Genomic DNA, 22906 nt, shown 5'->3' on the forward strand with positions numbered 1-22906 from the left:
TGCCTCTTCACCTTCAGAGTCTGACATTCCGTGTCACTCTCCTTAGACCTTCTCAAAGGCTCCCCACTACATGACACTGGAATAAAATCTACACTGTTTTAACACAGGCAGCATGGCTGTATGATTTGTTGTCCAGACAAGAACATTTTTTTGTTGTTTTTATTGAATATTTGTGTATTTCACACAGAACACCTCAACCAATCTTAATCATCTTCATACCTCCGTCCCCACCAGCACCCTCCCATAGCCCCCGCACTGGAACCCATATGCTCTATCATCCATGTTAAGGCCCAATGTGCCAAGTCAATGTCCCCAGACGTTTCCCAGTACAAGTCTATCCGCTGAGATCTAGTCTAGACAATAACATTTTCAAGAGAGAAGAGAGGACACCAACACCTTCCCCAGGATGACAGGTGTGCCTAGCTTGCCCTCAAGGTATCTGGCCATTTCCTATTCTCCACCTTCTCCTTGCTTTCGTGATTTTCACAATACTACTACGCTGAGTGTTTCTTTCAGCTTGCAGTATTTTCCACTTAGGGCTTCCACAGAAGGCATCTCCCCAACTCTTTGCTTCTGCTCCTCTTCATCTTGTCCTTCCAGTCTTTGAGTCTCAGATCTTCTTAGATCTGCGCTTCTCCTTCGCAGAGGCCTCCTTCCTCTGGCTACCTGGATTCTAAGGAGCCCTGTCCAGTTATCTTTCACTGCTTCCGAATCCTCCTCCTCTCATTTCTCACAGTCTGCAGTTCACAGTCCTTTAACATCTTTCTTCCTGTCTAGACCGTGAGCTCTGTGAGAAGAGTTAAGCCTGTTTTGGCACCCATTCCCAGCACACAGTAGGCCCACAGCAAAGACAACACAGTGAATAAGTGAAAATGGCACAGCTGATGTAGAGGATCCAACTCCAGACCTGGCTTTTGTCCAACAACCTACTTTTCTCTTGCATGTCTAAAGCATTGCCCAAGGCTGAACAATAGAAAGTATCCAAACGCAGTATCTATGTCTAAAGACATATTCCCCTAAACTTTGTTTCAAAAGTGCTAGTATTGATTAAAGGGAATTGTCACTAATTACAGAGAAATGTGTAATATTTGTGAAGCTAGGTTAAGTGAATGCACAGATTAGCAGCTAGTTTTTGACAGAGCACCAAACAGGTGCCAGCACCCTCCTGAAATATCGACATGTGTCATTTAACTCAGTTCTCATGACCATCTTAAAGAGGCAGGTATGGTCTCATTTATAAATAAGGAAACAGGCTGAGAGATGGCTCAGCGGTTAAGAACACTAGCTGTTCTTACAGAAGACCCGGGTTCGAATCCCAACACCCACACGGCAGCTAACAACTGTCTGTAACTCCAGTTCCAGGGACTCCAACAGCCTCTTCTGTCCTTCGTAGGCACTGCATGACACAGGTGCACTTACCTACACACAGGCAATACACACATACACATAAAATAAAAATAATAAAAAATACATACATACATATATATATATATATAGAGAGAGAGAGAGAGAGAGAGAGTAAGACTTATTCAGTCTCACATGGGTAGTGGCAGAATCAGACATCAACCCAGGTTTGTCTGTTTTGACACCAAAGGAAAAGGAAATTTGCTAGCAGCCTTCAAGAGGAACTAGATATAAAAAAGAATAGCTAGCTGGGCAGTTTGGTGGCGCACACCTTCACTTCCAGCTCTCAGGAGGCAGAGGCATGTGAATCTCTGTGAGGTTGAGGTCAGCCTGGTCTACATAGCAAGTTCTAGGCCAGCTGGGGCAACAGGGAGGCCCTGTCTCAAAAACAGAGTTGCTAAACTTTAGTGATAAAAGGCCAATAGACAAATTTATATGAGTAAAACCCTATGTTTGAGAAAAGGAAAAGAAAACATTTCAAGTAATGAGTTAAGGCAATTTGCCTTAACTACCTACTCTACAGGAAAGGACAGTTAGGGAAGAAACCCTGTGTTACACTGAAAAGCAGAAATAGTATTCATGATGTAGACATTCATGGTCAATAGAGATCCTAGTATTCACTGTCCCCTGGTGAGTTGTAGCATAGCACAGGACTTCTCACCTTGACTGACACCAAGATTAATATTCTGCAATTTGCAATCAAATGTAGGAAGCCAGAGCACTTTGGAGGCATCAGATGGGCTCTCATGCAGGCAGATTAATTGATGAGACTTATGTGTTAAAGAAGACTGAAGGTATAGGAGGGACATACTTAATACCTGCTTTCTGTCTAAAGAATAGATTACACATGAAAATAGGATTGTGCACATAGGGAAATATTTCCATTTTACGCACACATATAACCACACATTTTTTTTAGTGGTTCTTCAATTTAATAGCTAACTTATAACAAGAGTCCAATCCTACATAATATTGTCTACAACAAAGTTGGGGCTTGGTGATATGGGGCTGTAATCCCAGCTATCAGGAGGCTGAGACAGGAAGTTGAAAGTTCAAGGTTTGCTAGGGCTGTATAGTAAGCTCAAGGCAACGTGTGAGAACCTGTCTCAAAATAAAAAACAAAGAAAGAGCTGGGATGTAGCCTAGCAGTAGAGTACTTGCCTAATATGTGAGGTCCTGGGTTCAGTTCTCAATACTGAAAAAAATTGACTAAAATAAGATGAGTCATTGAGCATCTTTTTATTCATTTTCTTAGAAGCTATCTATGCTCAAAAACAAAGGCAAGTAGGTGGTATTTGTACAAAGGACACATCCTGATTGCTAATGGCTGCTGAGGGTCCTTATTACCAAGATCTGAGATACCTATGCCATGTGAAATCTGATTCATCTCTTCAGCCCAAGGTTCATTTTCCTGCTCATAATGATTTCCACTAGTTTTCTGTTGAAAAGCCTAGGTTGATGAAATATCTTCAGGTTTAATAATAGTGTTAAAATTTAAAGTACTAATATTACTTGTAAATACATTTAAATGAATTTCAACTCTATGATAGATTACAAAAGAAAATGGCTATGATTTTTTTAACTCCCCTGATCAAGAAATGGAGTCAGCCAAGCATGCTGGCTTATGCTTTTCATCCCAGCACTCGAGGGAGAGGCAGGCGACTCTGTTGGAGACACTACTTTGCCTAAATTCTGCTGGAAGCAGGCTTGACCATGTGCAACAGCTCCTCCAGGTAAGAGTGACTCTGTGGCAAAAGCTGCACAGGCTCACGTACTGAGGCAGACGAAGGGGCACAGTGCCCCCACCCCAAAGTATATGAGGAAATAATGCTCTAAGCACTGCCACTGTGCCTTGTTATCCTTAGCTAGTCTTCACTGTGGTGAGCAAATTCTTAGCTTCAGAATAACACACCGAGAAGTCTTGAGGAAGTTTTCTCAGGACTGACTGTGTAAAAGTTACATTGTTTGCTCTGCTTACACAAGTTAAAGCAATAAATACACAATGGGACAAGATCGGGGCCTCTGTTCCCTCAACAGAGAGTCTCCTGGTCCCCTACTCTTGAGAGTCTTATCAAGTGCTTTCATTCTTTCATCGTCTTTGAGGGTTTTCTGAACCTCTGCCACACTGGACACAGCATGGATCTGTGGCCAGCCTGGTCTACGTAATGAGTTCCACGCCAACCAGGGCTACATAATGAGTGTCTTTTTTTTTAGACAGGGTCTCCCTGTAGCCCCAGCTGGCCTAGAACTCACTATGTAGACCAGATTGGCCTCGAACTCACAGAGATTCTGCTGGGATTAAAGACATGCACCACCACATCCGATGAGACCTTCTCTTAAAGACAAAAGTGGAGCATATTAAATCTGGATCTAGTCATGTCTCTTGCTTCATCTTATAAACAAATATTAGAAAACACGACATAACCAAAGGTTTAACAAGTGTTTGAGTGGTAGGCCTTGCCCTGCTTGTTACTATCTTTAGAAGCAGGGTGTATATAAAGAATCCAGGCTAGCTTGCTGTAGATATCATGTGCTCAGTCCTTTTTGTCATCCAGCTAAATGCCAGACATGGAGTAAGGCTCTCCAGTTCAATCAACCTCCAATGCCGGCTGAACACAGGGACGGCAGCAGAAGAGCCACCAAGCTGAGTTAAAAGCAAACAGTAAAAAGTCATCAGGTAATAAATAAGCAATGTTTTAGGCTGCTAAGTTTGGCATCATTTATTTTGGGAATGCAGTTAATGCTAACAAAACTTATCTCCTCAAACACGTGGCTGTCATATGTCAATATGTCCATTTACTGAACTCAAAATTTACCTAACGACAATGTAAACAATTAATTTACATTGCACTAGATATATTATTAATTATATTCCAAGGTTTGGGGATAAATTTATATTATGAATTATATGATGGCAAATCTCTGCTGGCTTCATGAGATGATAAGGAAACAAGTTAGGCTTCCAATTAAACCAAATTCCAACCGATGGCCTTGTGTTTCCAAGAATTCTATATGGATGGATGTTCACGGTGTAGGAATTAACAGATGGCTCCAGCCCTTTAGTCAGCATGACAGATGCATGTAATCCATACTCAACTTTAGCAGAACTTTGTAAAAGCTAATCTTTAGAAACAGCTTTTGGGGCTGGAAAAATGGCTCAGTGGTTAAGAGCACTAGCTGCTCTTGCAGAGGACCTGGGTTCAGTTCCCAGCACCCATACGGTGGCTAATAACGATCTCTAACTCCAGTTCCAGGGGCTCTGATGCCTTCTTCTGGCCTCCACAGGCACTGCATGCACAGGTGTACTTAGATGCATACAGACAAGTTACTCATATACATGTATATATATAAACAAGTAAATAAAAATAGCTTTCATGATTTAGAGAAGTATTTAAATTGCTTTTAAATTGTATGAATATCTGATAAGCATTATTATCTAGATTTTAGTGTCATTTTGACTTATGTAATTGCCAGACAATTTCATGAACTTCTCTGTTAGCATATGGGCCCATGTCAGAAGTCTGGCAGTACTGGCATCAATCAAACAGCCCCGCATGTGCATCTAGCTCCTGCTGACATGGTGTCTAGCTCCGCCTCGTCTCCACGCCTCTCCCACTGTTCTTACGCAGAGTGCTTCTTTGTACAGGTTTGTTGCTCTGCTAGATTTCAGCTGTGTCCACACAAGGACATAGTCACCGGTGATAATGCCCTCAACTGTGCTACTCAAGGCTTAGCTTACTGCAAGAAAGGAAACAAGACTTGATTTGTCTCTAAATCATGCCAGCTCCTTCTACATTATTAGAAAGTTGAAAAATAAAACTGTAGAGATTTTACTCCTTAAGTATCTATCTAAACTTGTTATGTAAGGAATGGCAATATTTTCTAAGAAAGGATATCAAGGATTGACTGACGTGGCTTACAAACTTTCTTTAATCACTTTGAGAATATACTTCTTTTCACACACACACACACACACACACACACACACACACACACATACACACCACAATGCAAAGTTCATTTTTTTCCCCCTATTCTTAACAATGGCTTAAAGAATTGACCAATCGCATACCTCTGTTTCCCTCTAGCTTTTTGCACATTTGGGATTTGATGTGGCTATGAGCTACCTTTCAGAAGTATAAATGAAATACCATCTGTGCTGATTGCAAATAAAAGTAATCCTAGTAACATCTGAACTGCTGTAAACTGCACTACATTTTTGTCAAATGAATCTTTTCCAGAAGTCTGCACACAAGGTGGGAATTCTGTTATGTGTATCTGGTCCTTGGAGGAAGGGAAAGAAAAGAACAGACAAGGTATAGCAGAGTGGGTAGAATTGTGGTTTCCTGTTTCTAAAGTCTTGGAGAGATTTCTGAGCTAAAAGACCCCTGCAAGTTTTGTCAGCATAATCAATCCTGAAAGATATTTTCACACGATAGCCACTCTCACAGCCTTCCACAGGTCACTTCCTCCCTGCAGCCATGTTTTTCTTTCACAGATGTGTTGTCAAGTAAAACATGTTGCTGAGAGCATGATATTTTCACATCCTGAACTTGGCTTAACCACTTGTCTCTCCATTGGTTCTTGCTTCTGAAGGATATCATACAACCCTTCTCTTAAGGGAAAGATTTACCCAGTTCAGCAAAATCATCTTTATTAGTACCCATCTATAGATAAAAGAATTTAATATCCAAAACAAACAATAAGTTTAGCCTTTCTGTCATGGGCTGCTAGTCACTGGGTGAAAAACTGGTCCTTCAACTTGAAGATTTCTGTCTAGGAGAGGCTAGCATTGCTGATCTCCAGATGCTGATGTTAAAACTAATAGAAAACATTCCAGAGGCAGCTGACACTCACCTATGAGTGTTGTCCAGGTGGCAGGGGCACTGCTTGTCACATTTGATGCCGTAGAGCCCCTCAGGACACAGACGTGCCTCACAGAGTTCACCTGCAAAGCCTGCTTCACAGAGGCATGCCCCACTCACATGGTAACACTTCCCTCCGTTGACACACTGGCAAGACTCAGCACAGTGAACTCCGTAGGTCCCAACAGGGCATTCATCCTGACACCTATTCAAGCAAGAGGACAACAGTCGGTTCAGAAGGACCTAACTACACACAAATTGACATGCTTTTTGAACTCCATGTCATTTTATGATTGCTCTATCACAAGCCGAAAGTACAGAGGGAGAACATTCTGGATACAAGCACCAACAGCAGAAGCCTGCGGAAGGAAGAAATAACAGAAACAAAGATTTGAGGAGCTCAAAGCTACTACAACCAGAAATCCTCCATTCCAGTTTGTAGGTCTTAGGAAGGTTTAGAGTTTCGAACAAAATTTTTGGCAAATGGGATATTGTTCTCTGTTGTGAAAAAATGCCACATGACAAGGAAAAAGATCAGACCAAAATTTCACTTTTTTGTCTTAAAGAAAGAAAGAAGGAAAGGAAGGCAGGAGAGGGGAAGAGAGGGAGTGAAAGAGGGAAGAAGGGAGGGAGGAAAGAAATGTCAGAACTCTGCCCTGCAGGGAAAGGATGCTTTGGTAAGGTGAGCGAGGTGAGAAGCTGATCACTGAAGGAGTGAAAAGAGGAGTCGTCATTGCTCAGTGGAAAGCAAGTCGTCACTGCTCAGTGGAAAGCATGGGGTTCACCAAGTCTTCTGTTTAGAGGTAACAGGCGCTCTGTAGCACAAGGGGAGCTTTCCGGCAAGAAGAGGGAAACAGGGTTTCATCTAGTGGAGTGTTCATCACAGTAGGGGACACTGTCTCAGCAGTCACTCTCCATGTGGCTTTCCAGTCACACCAGACTCTGATCAAAAATACAGGTCAGTGTTGCAGTTGTTAGAGCTGTGCAGTGCAAACAGCAAGGCATGTCTGAAAACAAAGACAGAAAAATGTGCCTAGAAGAAGCAACCCTTCCACAAGGCTTGGCATATTTTTAATGATAGGGTGTGGTGAATGCCAATATAGGGATTGTAAGTATAGAGGGAAGATTCTGGAATCTTCTGACACTTTGCTGGTTAACTCTGGCTCTATCATGTATTAAATATGACAGAGGAGGGGAGAAGGTTCTCCTATAGGTGGGTGTCCACTGGTTCTAGACATCTTCAAGTGCATTTGTCAGTAGGCCAGCCTTCAACTGTTTGACCCGTAAGAAGTCCTGTAGTACCTGAGATTATACTTAGCATCGAAATGCAGACTTTAGAGCTACATGTAAGTATACCTATTTTTAGACCGGAGTATTTCTTTTTATAAAGGTCCTCAATATTTTTAATGTGCAAGCTTTGATAAACCAAATCATCTAATTAGTTTTTAAAGATGGAAACTTTAAAGTCAAATCTGGAGGTGTAGAGATTTGACCTAATCGAGGCTTGAGCTGAAGGTTTGCAGGGCAGCTTTTCAATATGTTTGTTTGGATGTCCTTGTAACCCAATGCCAAGAGAAAAAGATAAATAATATCACCTTTTCTCTCTTATATGACTTTGTAAACAAAAAAAATGCTAAACTTTGGGCTGGTAAGATGACTCAGTGAGTAAAGGTGCTTCGTGACCTGAGTTCAATCCCTAGAACCCACACAGTAAACAGAGAGAACCGGCTTCCACAAGTTGCCCTCTAACCTCCACACAGGCACAGTGGTACTTAATGCCCCCACCACCCTGCCCCAACAGACACAATAAATAAATAAACATAATCAGAAAAAACTGCTAATCATTGGATTATCTGCATGATTTTAATGTGGCTAAAAGCACAGCTCTAAAAGTGGTTGGAAGTCTGGGACAGTATCTATCACCACATCACAGAGAGTTGGTCCGTGCAATTCATTGTCTCTTGGCAGAACTTTTCTCTTCTCTTGGAAAGCAAAATGTATAATAGCTGGTCCTGGCCTATATTTTCCTTTCTAGCCTGTAATTAAGCACACTAGTAGTTTCTGGTATAAATACAGAACAAATTCTCTTGAATTTTCTTTCTAAAGCAGTCACTGTGGCAGCTGGCTCTTTGGGTCAGTGCCGCGCTTCTAGGAGAATCCTGTCAGTGATAGCTGTGCATTCCACCTTCCAAACCAAAATAGACGGATGTCTTTCTAGAGGCAGAGGCATGATCCTTATTCTTCCTATCACTATTTTAACCAAATTACAAGTTACGGTGTAATAATTTAATACAAGTATACGGGACATTTTCTATCTTAAAAATAAACATTATAATAGAGTAGCTATTCCTTCATGGAGTCTTTTTTAAAATGGAGCAGCACTTCCCGACTTCTTCTCTACCTTTAATAAGCTGATTTTTTTTCTTTCTTTCTTTTTTTTTTTTTTTTTTTTTTTTTTTTTAAACAGGGTTTCCCTTTAGCCCCAGCTGTCCTGGAACTCACTATGTAGACCAGGCTGGCCTTGAACTCACAGAGATCCACCTGCCTCTGCCTCCCGAGTGCTGGGATTAAAGGTGTGCGCCACCACGCCTGGCTAATAAGCTGCTTTTCTGGCCCCATGTGAAATAAGAAGTTATCTCAGAAATCAGTACCACGTTTTCTTCTTTTTTCAAATTCAGCTTTTGTTTATATTTTTCAGTTGATACAATTTCTTAATGTATATAAATTTAGGGGGAAAATCTAACTGTTGGCACAAGAACCTTTGAATTCAAATTAAAAATCAAGATTATTGTTCATGAAATGTTATAGATTTTTCTTACTGAACAGTTTTCAATTTTTGTTATACCTATTTATTCAGTTTTTGTTTTGCTATGTTTTTTCTTTTGTATTTTCTTTTACTTTTAAATTTTTGTTGAATTTTTGTGTATTTCATACAGAAAATCATCTTTATACCCCCTTCCCCATTGGCACTCTCCCATAGCCCCCTCCCCGACTGGAGTTCATACATTCTGTCATTTGTATTAAGGTCTATCATGTAAAGTTAGTGTCCCCAGGTGTCCCTTAGTGCAAGTTCATCCACTGGAATGTAATCAGCCTATCTAGAGTCCCTCCCTTTAAGAAGATCAGTTCTTCCTTACCCGCTGCCAATAATTCTTCAGCCAAGATTGCGGCCTGCTGTTCATTTCCACGGTTTTGTGCTGGGTTTTTGTCTAAGTTTGCATGGGTCTTGTGCATGCTGACACCATAGCTGTAGGTTTGTATGAGAAGGGTCCCAGACACCTGTAGAATTATTTCTGTATGGTCATGCACCTCCTCCCTGGTTCTTACAATCTTTCCATCCTCCTCTTCCACAATGGTCCCTGAGCCCTGGGTGGGTGGATTTTAATACAGGGAGTCCTGTCCAAGGATCCATTCTGCACTCTTCATCTCTGTGTTTCAGCCATTGGTGACCTTTTGTGCTCCTGGTCGTCTGTTGCATGAGGGAGCGTCTTTGATGAGAACTGAAAGATGCATTAGTGTTCTCTTCATCCCTGTTCAATGTTCTGTGAGTCTTAGGTGTAGAGGTTGCATCCTAGATGTGCCACTTAGGCTTGGGCAATTCACAGACAATCTCTGTGTGAGACCAGTTGTGGAATTCTGTAATTATCTCTGTCTCTTGAAAAAGACGCTTCTTTGATGGGTGGTAACTGGGATACCTGTCTATAAATTTAAATCCATATTTTGTACATAGTAAGAAATTACATTTGTCTAGGGATGTAACAGCCTGGAGTTTTCTCTAAGATCTGTGACCTCTCCAGCTATGTGAATTTGGTTAGGTTTACAGTACCACATGTGAATTTCCTCCCATTGAGTGGGCTTTAAGTTCAATTAGGTAGCTGTTGTTTACTTCCAAGATAAAAGTGCCACTACTGTACCAATGTCATTTGCTATGCTGGTCATCGATATAGTTTTTAGGCCTTGAAGCTGGGGTTGGACCATTGATTCATGTTCTCCTTTAGCAACTTGCATAGTGCTCTCCAAAGTTATAAGAACTGGCCTTCAGGGGAGGTGGCTTCTAGGTCAGTTCTAGCTCCATTGCTCCAAATCCTGTGTCCAAAGTATGGCCTGTCTTCAGCAATAGGGTCTTACCATCACATTCTGGAAGGCAATCAAGGACTGTGGCAATAACCTGTGTAATTTTTGGAGTCTCTTGGACTACCCTGGCCAACAACTCAAAGGAAGGTTTCTCCTGTCTGGCACTTTTCTTGTTATGTGGCCTTCAGCTATGCTCACAGACTCATGTAAGGATACTGTATGTGCAATTAATCAATAGGTTTTTGGACTAATACAATTCCCTCTGGTTTTTATACTAGCTAGGCACTATTTATCTCTCCTCTCTCTCCCTGTCTTATCCTCTCTCCCTGCCCGCCCCATTTAAAGTGTCCCCATTTTCCCCATTTCTCCCTGATGATTTCTGTCTGCTATGGTCCCACCTCTCTTGAGCTCCTTCTTCCTCTTTATTCCCATAGTTCTTTGCACAGCCCTCCTTCTCCGCTCCCCTTTAACCATACCCTTTTAATACATTTCTCCCTTAGTAGCTACTGTTTCCTACTATTCTTTTCTCTCGAGGTCCTTCTTTCCTTTTGCCTCCCTGGTTTCCTTCCATTTTCCTGGTTCCTGCAGTTACATCAGGATATGCACTCACTTATAAGGATTTGATGCTAGGATCCACAAATGAGGGAGAACACATGTCTTTTATTTTCTGTGTCTGTGTTACTTCACTTAGTATAACAGTTTCTTGATTCATCCAATCATCTGCAAATTTAATTATTTCATCTTTCTTTACTTCTGAGTAGAACTCCATTGTGTAAATGTACCACATTTTCATTAACCACTCGTCAGTTGAGGGGAACTTAGGTTGCTTCCATCTCTTAACTACTGTGAAAAGAGCAGCAACAAATATGGTTGTACAAGTATCTCTGCAATAGGATGAATCCTTCAGGTATATGCTAAGGAGTGGTATAACCGGGTCATATGGTAGGTTCATTTTTAGTTTGTTAAGAGTTCTCCACACTGCTTTCCATAGGGGTTGCACGAGTTTGCAATCCCACCAGCAGTTCTCTAATTTTAGCCAGTCTGATTGGAGTAAGGTGAAATCTCAAGGTGGTTTTTATTTGCATTTCCCTAATTACTAACGATGTTGAACACTGTTAAAGATGTTTCTTAGCCATCTTTATTTCTTCCTTTGAGAACTCTCTGTTTAGATCTTTAGCCCATCTTTTAATTGGGTCATCTGTTTTGTGCTTTTTGAATTCTTTACATAGTCTGGAAGTTAAATCTCTGTCAGATGTGTCACTGGTGAAGATTTTTTTCCCACTCTATGGGTTTTCTCTTTACTTCTTGATTGTTTCTTTTGCTGTACAAAGGCTTTCTAGTTTAATGAGGTTCCACTTGTTGATTGTTGACCTTAATTCCTGAGCAACTGGTGTCCTTTTTAGAAGGTCCTTTCCCACACCTATATCTTGAGATAACTGCCAATGTTTTCTTCTAGCAATTTCAGAGTTTCAAGTTTCACATTGAGGTCTTTGATCCATTTGGAGTTGACTTTTGTGCAGTAACACATTTTCTTAAGAAAGATGGCAGAGAAGTATCAACGACAGCAATAAATATAGTGGAAATGTAGAAACTGTAGATTTCTACTTTTAAAGAAATGTATCATAATGCTCTAAAATTGGGATGGATACAGATTGAGTAGAGAAAAACTAATAAAACACTAAGGAAGTGAGTTAGAGGAGGTGGCAGCTCCCTCTTACTCTTTACAGCACGTCCCTCCCTATAGTATCCTGAATGACTGGGCCAAAGCCTGATTTAGTGTGAAGAATCACATTCTTCATTAGACTGGACTCGATGGTAACATCTGGAACTGCTGTCCTGGGGAAATGTCAAAAGCACTGGGAAGGAACCAGTTCTTACACAGTCATAGAGAAAGGAAAGTGCTCCGACCCTGTAGACTAGGGCTACTTCCCCCAGTGCTGGTCTGCAGTTCCTGACTCTGCCCCCTTTACTCACATTTTTCTTTGCTTTCAGGGTCATATGAACACCAGCTTGGCAGTGCTGTCTTGACGTTCAACTTAACAGACTCCATTACTGAGCACTCTGTGTGGGCATGGAGCCATAGCTACCATTAGAGGGTCACAGAGCAATTCTGTGACACACCTTTAGCACCTTTCTTAAAATCTTCAGAAGAACTTTGTGACGATCTAAAAACTGTCTTCATTCTTACTGACTTTACCATATTGCATCTTCTCACCGCAATATCCTCTGGATCTTTCCACAAATCCCAAAGCCTCTTATTTGTCATCCCTCGTGTAGGCCCGCCAGCCTGCAGGGAGCACCTTCGGTTTTCCTGTGGTGTCCCCACATCCTGGAAATGTTTTCTAGCAGCTGCCTGTGGTGGTTCCCGCTCTGGAGCAGCCCTCCTTCCTAACCACAGTGATCCGGTATGCTGATGTCTCGAAACAAGGGAAGGAACACTTATCATCCCCACCTTCAGGCCTTTTCCCCAGTTTCTGCCACAAACTGCCCCACAGCCACTCACTGTTTTTCTTCCTAAGGAATAACTTGCTTGCTGTCATCATATGGGGTGTGTGTGTTAAGCCTTAAACAGAGATGGGGCTAACAAAGGAAAACAGGAGCCACACCATCAGCATCTCCACTGCACCACAAAAACCACGACTGCGGGAGCAACTGAAGAGTCAAGCCTCCCCTCTGCCTCTTCTCTCTCTCACTGAAGCTTTGCTGTCCTTGCTTTTCTAAAACTTACCTGAAAATTAGCTGTGAATTCCCTTCCCCAGTAGTCCAAATCACCTGAGCATGGACTCATTGGCCTCATAGTTTTGCTGTCCTTGTGTTGCCTTTAAATTGAAACTTAAATCCCAATTTAAACTGAATTCTAGAGCCCTAAAATATTACGTAAAACATCAGTTAGGATTCTATTTGGTCTTGTGCCTCTCTTATCCTGACCCATTTTCCCATAACAGAAAGGTGCCTGGGTGCAGAAATCATATAACAACTTAATCTCTCCAAAACACAGTTTAAAACTAGGCTATTGATCGCAAAAATATACCAAGTAGCCCAATTATATGTTATAAAACATGAATAATAAAGGTGTTGATAATTCATGCATCAATAAATATATATTCATATTAGCAAAAGATAAAAAGGATTTTGATTAAATTAAGTGGATACTTCCAACAAAACACTTTAACAAAAATAAGGACTGGGATAGAGACACTGGGCAGCAGAAAGTAATCAATAGCAAACATGGAATTACAAATTACCATTTCCGACAAAATTAGGAACAAGCTAGAAATCCCACATCGACCCCTTTGGATGTCAGGGTTGATGCAGAGGTTCAAATGAATACACTAAGACAATGAGAAAATTGTTATTAATATTTTTAAACTAATTAATCTTCAGTGGCAGATAACATCATTGCAAACCTAAATAATTCTAGTATTTGTTGAAAACATTTCAATTAATTAAAATTTTGATAAGGTCCTAGGATTCAGTTAAAATGTAGACATTTGAAAGCAAGTTTTTCTTTATGTAGAAAATACTCAATTAGAAACTGAATAAAAATTGTTTAATTATGAAGTATTTAGAAAATACACTTGATAAGAAAATACAGGCCCTAAAACTGAAGAATAGGGAGAACCTTGTAGTATCTAAATAAAAGTCATAAAATTAGAGTAGAATTTTGGAAAGAAAAACTGGGAAAAAAGGAAAAGAGTATTTTTAGTTTACCTGTATCACTAAGATATAACAATAGCTAATTTTACACAGTTCGTAGCTTTTATTCACATGCATAATCACTAGGGTGGGTTTATGCATTTCCTAGACATCACTCAATCATAATAGCAGCTTTATGTATATGCCCCAGGACTTTCCCAAAGCCTTTAGTTATTTAATTCTTAATTATGAAGTTATTTAATTCTTATCTCAACCCTGGAAGAAAATATACAACGTAAACATGACAGAGGAGAAGCTGCTGATGACCCAGGTATCAAAACTTTTGTTTTCAGTCATTGTACCCTTCTGCCTCTCAAGTCACTGTTCTCCAATTCTACATGCGCATGCAATGCACTTGGTCGTCTAGGACATATAAACTAAGAGAAAATTTAGAAGAGATTGGGTAAGCGGAATCTCAGAGGTAACAGTTTGCCCTCTAATACAGAACGTGACAAACCGTGAGGGTGAGACTTGAAAGATACAGCCTCCTCCTGTTACACGTGGTTCGGAGAACTCTTGAGTTCCCCCTCAGATCGAATTCTGCCATCACCACACAATACAGTGCAATACAGTGACTAATATTCGTCAGAGTATTCTGGATACTGGGAAGGAATCTATATATTTTTTATAAGTACCCGAGTACACATTTGAAAAAAAAAATGTACCAGTGGCCACATTCCTTTTCCTCATCATTCTATCATGTCTGAAATTGATCTAAAAATACTTAAAAATGTAAGTGGCTGTCCTAAACATTCAACTTTTCAGAACTGCACATTCGTGGTGGGTTCTGAATAGATGATGTTTTCTTTTCCTTTTTTAGACAAGAACTCCCTGTAGCCCCAGCTGGCCTAGAACTCACTATGTAGACCAGGCAAGTCTCCATCTCACAGAGATCCCTCTGCCCCTGCCTCCCAGGTGCTCAAATTCAAGACATGAGCCACCACATTTGGCTTTATTGTTTTATATAAGCCTTTCTCCAATTATCTTTAATTCACTGTAGCTGTTTCATGATTCTATTTCTACATGTTAAATTCATTTAGAATCTTTCACAGAGACTTCATAGATGCTTATAGATACACGGTCCCTGAACTTTCCAAGCTTTCCTCCTAGTTCATTATGAATAGCAGAGAAACGTAAGTGTGTCCCTTACCGTTCCCCTGTGTATCCAGGGCTGCAGCGACACTGGCCTGTGGCAGGGTCACATGTCCCTCCATTATGGCACTGGCATTCCTGGGAGCAGTTCTTTCCAAAGCGACCCTCGGGGCAAGGCTGACCACACACTGTGCCCTGCATTCAAAGAGACTCAGAAAATTAGATGGGCCACCAGCCAGCACTGCATGGGAGGCAGAAGAAGAAAACAAGGAAAACAGAAAAGGAAGGAGAGAGATGGGAACAAGGCTACAAGAAAATTGGATCAAGGGAGTTTTAGAATACAAACCGTTCATCATCTCTAAAATGTGAGAAATTTTAAACTCACTTATCGACTTGCTAAGACCAAATCTCAAGACACATTTAAAGACAGCAGAAGAGTAATACTAAAACATTTTTATATTAAAAACTGAAGTTTAAGATAAAGTTATATCAAATTATTATGTCAACCGAAGGTATTTATAAATCCTCCTAAGTGCTCTTCCATGTGCCTTATGTGCATGATAAGTCAACAATTCTTATTGAGCATTCGCTGCATAAATAGCAACACCTGGTACAGAGTATACAAATGCTTTTCCATATGGTCCACATTATCATTGGCTTTTTTTCTTAAGATGTAACACAGCACAAGATTGAAATTTTGTGGACCTGAATTAACAGTAACATTACCTAAGACTACATCTACAGAAATCAGCATTTATTTCAGAAGAAAAAGATATTTTTCCACAGATTCAATAATCATTTTTGAGGCAGATCAATAGGAAAGCTTATTTCTTGAGAAGAAGAACTAAGTGAGTCACTTGGCGATTTCTCTTTTCTCTAAGGGGTATCCTTATCAAACACAGTCATGTTTATTCCAGTCCTTGGTGGGTTAGACTAAGACATAATATTAAATATATCAATGAAATAACCCATGGTTTTCTGCTTCTCTTAGCTACATCACTTGGGCTTGTAGTCTCTGAGTCATTGGAGTTATAATTATTAGAGTTATAATTAGAGCAAACAACATAACCCACACAACAGGGATCTCTAATGTTTTTAAATGTCAGGAGATGTTGCTTTGTCCTCTCACTCTCTCTCTCTCTCTTGCTCTCATAAAAGGAGAACAAAAAGACAGACTGTGAACACTCTGAAACTGGAGGCTGGTGAACACCAGATGGTTTTGTAAATGTTTGTTCTGGATAGCATAAGAAAATACATTTTCTCTAACTACTGGCTACCCACAAAGGCAGTTGGTGAGTTAATTAAGTCTCCTCTGGTGGTTTCTAGCTATGCACAAACAAAGAAAATTCTTCCACAGGCTCTTGGAACCATAAAAGTCTTGAGAGATGATTCAAATTAATGCTTAACTGAGAATCAGCTGTCCACCAGACATAGTACTAAGCACTGAGAATCAAAGGTAATTCACCAATACCTAGCTGGTTCACAGGTGGTAGGAAAGCAGATACTCCTCCGTGTGAGCACATCCCACTTACTTAGTGTAATACAATAACATTACTGAAGGAACAATGCACTGAGGCTCAGCAAACAGTGCACCAAGGGCTGGGCGTAGTGGCAGAGGTGCAAAATCTCATTCTCTCAGGCCTGACTCTAACTACACATAATAGTCTATCATAAGCTCCAGGGATGCTGCTGAAATGTTGTCAATGAGTAAAGCTTAGTGTGGGAAAGCAGTTTGAAGAATGACACTATTCCTAGTAGCTGAAACGTATGGGTGTGTATGAGAGGAAGGTGAGTTCGCCTATGGAAAACAACTGAAATGTAACACACATAAAAATGGGTAGGAGAAGTATAAATTGGAAGTTCAGTTACTTGAAGAGTGGTCAGACGCTTTTACTAAGAAACATCTGCTAAGGCCCAGATCCCAGAGGAAAGTGGTTCGGGACAGGCTCCAGCCGGCTCAGGGAGGGGTCCATCTGTCTGCCTCCTGGACTCATCATCCCAGGCTGTGGCTACCACTATCCCACATCATGACCTCCAGCTGACAAGGCAAAAAAATTCAACCTCAAGATGAGGCAACTCAATGGATAATAGCTCCACAAAGATCCCAGAAGTAAAATGTCTGCAGTTCCTCACCCAGAGAGCTTGGGGCTTCCTGAACACTGCCATTACAGCAAAATCATTCCCTTGCCAAGAACCAAGCAAAGGCCAGAGTTGACAAAAGGTTGAATATAGGCACTGATGAAGAAGAAGAAAGGGCGTTGAAGTTAATCCAACATTTCTACCACAAGCAGCTAAGAAATGTTGGGCTGCAGTCAGATAAAGCAGCAGAGGAGCTATGCCCCAAGGGCAGAGGCAGAGGATAGGTTTGCTTTTATGAACACGTGCCTTGCTGGGCCGGCTGGAACCAACTCACCACTTCTTCAATAACTTCCTTTCACCTCCAGGCCCTCCATGAAAAACCAGATCCACTAACTTCATTTGCTTATTGAGTTTCCCTGACACTTTGCTGCAAGAATCAGACTTTGTCTGCCCAGTTCACCATGTCCGACCTTCACATTGGGTCTGATATTCATTGTATGCTTGCCCCAGTGATCTTGACAAAGCTCTCTCTTAGTTCCTAAGAGAAGGGGTTCCAATTCTCATATGTTCCTGGCCTACAATTAAGAGTAACTCCAGATCAATTCTACCCCATCTGGCTGGAGTATTATGACTTAGGTGGCTGGCTGCTAGATATTATCACTTAGGTGAAGTCCAAGCAGTCAGTGACATGGTATCAATAGGTTATCAAGATTGGAGTGTATAATAGGAGAGTTACAGATTACATCTAAGCTCAGGGCTGAAAGATCAAGATTTGAGGAACTCAGCAGATGATTGCTAAAGTCATGGATCTAAACAAGGTTTCCAGAGAGGGTCTATAGTGAGAAAACAGAAGGGTAATACTGAGCCTAGGGACTGCTCTAAGCAACTGGGATGTAGAAGAAGGGGATTGGGAAAAGAGACCTTTAGTAGGAGAAATGGGGGAGGAGGTTATTGGAGAAGTGGAGGACAGTAAGATTAAGGTAGAGAGCTGGCCAGTCAATAGGTCAAAGCTTAGGAGAAGCAAAGCAGAATACAGACAAAAGAGACCTAGTGGGTCTAATGGTTAAGAAGCCCTAGAACCCCTGCGAGAAGCGTTTTGTTCACTGGTACACAGAGAAGGCCATGATAGTGCAAACCGCCCTTCTAAGACACTGCCTTCATTCAAGCAGACATATGAAAAACCACCTCAGAAAGATAAGCAAGCACCATTGTCTCCTGGTTTCACATGTATACTTCGTAACGCTTTGGCACTGTGTCTTCCACGTAGCACTAAGCCTACGATTTCACCATGTAAAGAAAAGGTACCCCAGTCAAAGTTTGGGAAGTGACATGAGTCATTGCCTCTGTGTACATTCTCTGAGAAATACTATAATACTTTAATGATCAATTTACTTCAGTAATTCAGATTTATATGACTACATACTTTTTCTTGTAACAATCTGTTGAAAATAATGTTTGCATAGAACAGCAGCAATGTCCAGAAACATAACTATGATGACAATTATGAATTAATTTCCACATTTATCAGCTGTAGCTATCATGTGTGAGATCAGATATTTATATTTGCTTCATTTTGGTCTAGGGGAATGCAGGGTAGATGGTCATTATCACTTAATGAGGATTCTTAATACACTTCAAGTGTATTATGTGTACACTTGCAAGATGCTACACTCTGGCTTCTCTGGGCTGAGGGATTCCATTTTTAAATGGCTGGATATTTCCAATGTGGAAATCATAACCACCATTGCTATTTTTTTTTTTGTTCTAAAGTCTTCCCTGTGTCTTTCATTTGAGTGTCCCAAAATGTGTGACCCTGGGGGTGGAGGTTGAGGAGACGAGACACTTACCATCCAGCCAGAAGGGCAAGAACACTCTCCAGTGACGTGGTGGCACACACCTCCATTTTGGCAGGGGCATCTCTGCTCGCACTGTGGACCGTGTTTGCCAGGGGGGCAAAGATCCTCACAGCTGAAGGATTTAATGTGACAAAAGATACTCCTGTTTACCCAAATTCATGATCCCCAGAGTCACAGACATGGCATCATTCAGAGTCCTAAAATATACCACCTGTCCTCATTAATTATTCATTTAATTAACATTCAGAACATTAATCGTATTGGCTGAAAATCATCTTTGATGAGCCACTGAGTCCTTTTGGTTTTGGGGTACTTTCTGCGTGCGTGTTTGTGTGTGCGCATGTGTTCAGGTACATGTGCCCATGTGCACTTATATGGCAGCCAGAGGAGGATGTAGGGTTCTCCTCTATTGGCAGCCACCTTATTCTCTTAAGTCATGGATTCACACTGACCTAGATAGAGCTCACTGATTGGCTAAGCTGGTGGCCAACGAGGTCCAGGGATTATTCTGTTTTTACTCATCCATCCATTCCCAGCACTAAGATTAGCGGTACCCATGCCCTCACCTGGATTTTTATGTGGGTGCTGGGGATCTAAACTTGGGTTATCCTGCATACACAGCAAGAACTTTACCCTCTGAGCATCTCCCCAGGCCCAGTTTGGGGGTATTTTCTAACAAAGCAATTCAGTGGAAGGAAAACTTGTCCTCTCTAGGGCCTCAGGAAGAAGAGTGGTCACGCACTGACAACAGGAACTTTGCACGAACTCTTACAAAGCTCTTGTGCTGAAGTCAAGCTTCCTTTGCTTCTTCTGTTTTTGTGCACATATTCTTCATGATGAGTTGTCAGTGTTCTCTTCTCCTGGATGACAAGCTTCATTCCAGCCCTACAGTCAGAGAGACCTTCTCCACTAAGCCTTCATTACTTTTGCTCTCCAACAAAACCGCTCCAAGTTCCCCACAGCCCTATTTAATTTTGGCCTTGATGAAAACCCATAAAAGTGATATTAACAATTAAACAGTTAGAGACCAATCATCTACTCTTCCTAAAATCAGGGCTGTCTAGGCTAATGCAGATCCTTCTGTAGCTCTGCTTTATGGACATTAACAGTGCCAGCAGGACATACTTAATCACACATTTTCCAAGTATTAGTTCTGTGATTTACAAGTGTAATTTTCTCAGTAAGGGAACACATTATTTTTTCTCTTACTTCTTTTGCCCAATTTTCCTCTTATTCTGTTTGCTAATAGAAGCAAACCAAAGAATGCCCTTCCCACAAAATAAAGTCAGGGAAATTAAGGAGTTGCTTAAGTGTTGTTCTTCAGGAAAAAAAAAAAAAAAGAAAGAAACTATTTTTGTGCACACATCCTAGTAGGTGTGATACGTATGTTCAAAAGAAACCTATGTACCCATGAGCATTAACTTACCCAGTTGGCCTTTCATTCTTATTATCTTTCATTATGTGCAAACATTTTGATCCTCTTTCTAAGGCTGTGAACCCACCTTCATTTATCCAGTTAACTGCCACAAGAGCAGAACCACCTGGACCACTATCATCCAGCAGGACCTAGTGAATTGAACTGCGGGAGATTTGCAAAAGAAACTCACACTTGCCTTAGTAACCCCAAATATCACCTTTCTCACACTATCCAGTGAACCTGGAAATCGGTCCTTACACCTTGGCTGGGCTCTGGCATTCAAGAGCCAAAGCAGCAGGAGGCCTTAGTGACCCATCAGTGCTGGTCGCTCTGTCTGTGCCTAAACCCAGCAGTAGCTACTCAGACAGCGATAGAAGCACAGGCATGTAATATCTGCTGTGCGGCTCCACAGTGCATCACTTACAAGGCTCCAGTGTATCCGGGTGGGCAACGGCACTCCCCAGTGATGTGGTTGCAAGTTGCTCCGTTCTGGCACTGGCATCTCTGGCGGCAGTCGTTGCCATAGGTACCCTGCTCACAACGCTCCTCGCAGCGCCATCCGCGGAAGCCTGCAGCGCAGTGGCAAGCCCCGGTGATGGGGTTGCACAGAGCTCCGTTTTTGCATTGGCACCGGCTGCTGCAGTGAGGCCCCCAATGATCACCATCACAGGCTAGAGTTGAGGAGGGAAACAGAGGGCACCAGTTTGGTGGTGGGTCTGGGCAGTTCAGAGTCAGCTCTCTACACCCTTGGTGACAACAGTGAGTCTTCATCATAACATCACCATTTTTAAAGATAGGGTTTCCTGTACCCCATGCTGCTCTCAAACTAGCTGTGGTGCAGAGAATGTTCTTGAACTTCTGATCCTCGGCCTCAACGTCCTAAGTGCTGAGATTACAGGTGTAAGCCACCACTTCAGACTTTATGCTGTGCTGGGGATTAAACTCAGGGTTTCCTGCCTGCTGGGCAAGCAGTCTACCAACTGAGCTGCATTCAAGCTCCAGATCCCACCAGTGGACATATTGCACAGCATGGCACCAGGGTACTCAGCCCCAGCTGGCAGCATGCATTGTATCACTTCCCTGCTCAAGCATCACCACATTTCCCATCTCCACACCTTCCCTTACCCTGTTCCCTAAACCCAGACTGTGGAGGTTGATGTAGCCAGAGCAATGATTGGCCTACCAAAGGTTGCAAAGGAAACAGCAAAGAACAGGGGAGGGGCTGCAGCTGGGAGTGACCTGTTCATGTCCGGGAATTTTATGGCCTCCTAAGTGTGAGGTTAAGACAGGAAGAGGTGGCAAGGAAAGGCGAAGGGGGAGCAGGAGAGTCAGCATACCTGAGTCAGCTGGAGCGGGCTGAGCCCAGCCATAGTGACAGTAAAGAGGAAGTGACCAGAAGCAGGGCTACAAGGAGCTGACTGGCCCTGCTGCAGTCTGTGTTGTCAAGAAATATGTGTGACTGGGTAATCTAACCACCTCCCAAAGAAAAGGCAGGACAAACAGAGACTAAATTAAATACTGGCCTATCTAGAAAGTAGGACCACTAGGCATAGTGGCACTCGCCTTTAATCCCAGTACTCAGGAGGCAGAAGCAGGCAGATCTCTGTGAGATCAAGGTCAGCCTGGTCTTTATAGTGAATTTCAGGCCAGCTGGGGCTGCAGGGAGACCTTGGCTCAAAACAAAACAAAACAAAACAAAACAATAAAACAAAAAGGGTAGGACCAACCTGAAATTGAAATTGGACAACCAGCAGAAAGATAATAGGTACACAAAACCACTGGAACAAAGGATGAAAACAGTGTTTCAAAGATGTGTTCAAAGTACAGTTTTGAATAAAAGGAAGGAAGGTTGCTAGACAGAATTCAACCAGTAGGAAAGAGGTTCAGGAAGGAAACAATCCACTCAGCCTTCCTGAAAGTCATAAGGGCAATATCAAACCCACCTTGCTCAGTATACATTGCCCCACCAGCCATGTGTTCATTTACTTATTAGATACATAAAAGTCATCAGGGAATATGTAACCCACCAAGAACTCTTAAGATACACTTTTTTTTGAATTAAAAACTACTGGGGGGGGGGAAGCTCTAAGTACATTGCAAACAATGCATTAGAAGTGCATGCTCCGTCTTCCAATATTAGAATCTACCTTGGATTGTGTAATATCAAAAGGTTTAAATGAATAATTCTGTTTTTAATCAGCATGGCTTTCGTCTCATTAGTATTTTAATAAACAGACTTTAACAGAATTAAAAACAATGAGAGAGAATTATTGAACTTAAAGCAGATGAAGAAAGCAATTATCTAAGAGCTCACAATCTTCTTTCACAAAATAAGATTAGGTGGTAATTCTAAAATGAGATTCAAACCTAATTATTATTCATATCAGCTGTTTCATTGCCTGTAGCTGTGGAAACCATTTTTT

The 22906-nt window shown here is 41.6% G+C and overlaps 1 protein-coding gene across 3 annotated transcripts in view; it reads right to left on the reverse strand.

Moving 5' to 3' along the window:
* Megf10 (multiple EGF like domains 10) overlaps positions 1-22906 on the reverse strand; it is a 189588-nt gene that overhangs the window by 40978 nt on the left and 125704 nt on the right. For 2 of the 3 annotated variants that reach the window (XM_029567413.1, XM_008840931.3), the window contains 4 exons: positions 20908-21154; positions 19058-19178; positions 15190-15326; positions 6262-6474 (listed from right to left, as the gene is read on the reverse strand). In XM_029567413.1, the coding sequence (XP_029423273.1) occupies positions 6262-6474; positions 15190-15326; positions 19058-19178; positions 20908-21154 (718 nt within the window). The remainder of the gene's footprint in view (positions 1-6261; positions 6475-15189; positions 15327-19057; positions 19179-20907; positions 21155-22906) is intronic. The other variant, XM_029567415.1, reaches the window with a different exon arrangement.

The sequence above is a fragment of the Nannospalax galili genome, unplaced genomic scaffold (genome assembly GCF_000622305.1).
Source record: "Nannospalax galili isolate Female #2095 unplaced genomic scaffold, S.galili_v1.0 scaffold490, whole genome shotgun sequence".
NCBI lineage: Eukaryota > Metazoa > Chordata > Mammalia > Rodentia > Spalacidae > Nannospalax > Nannospalax galili.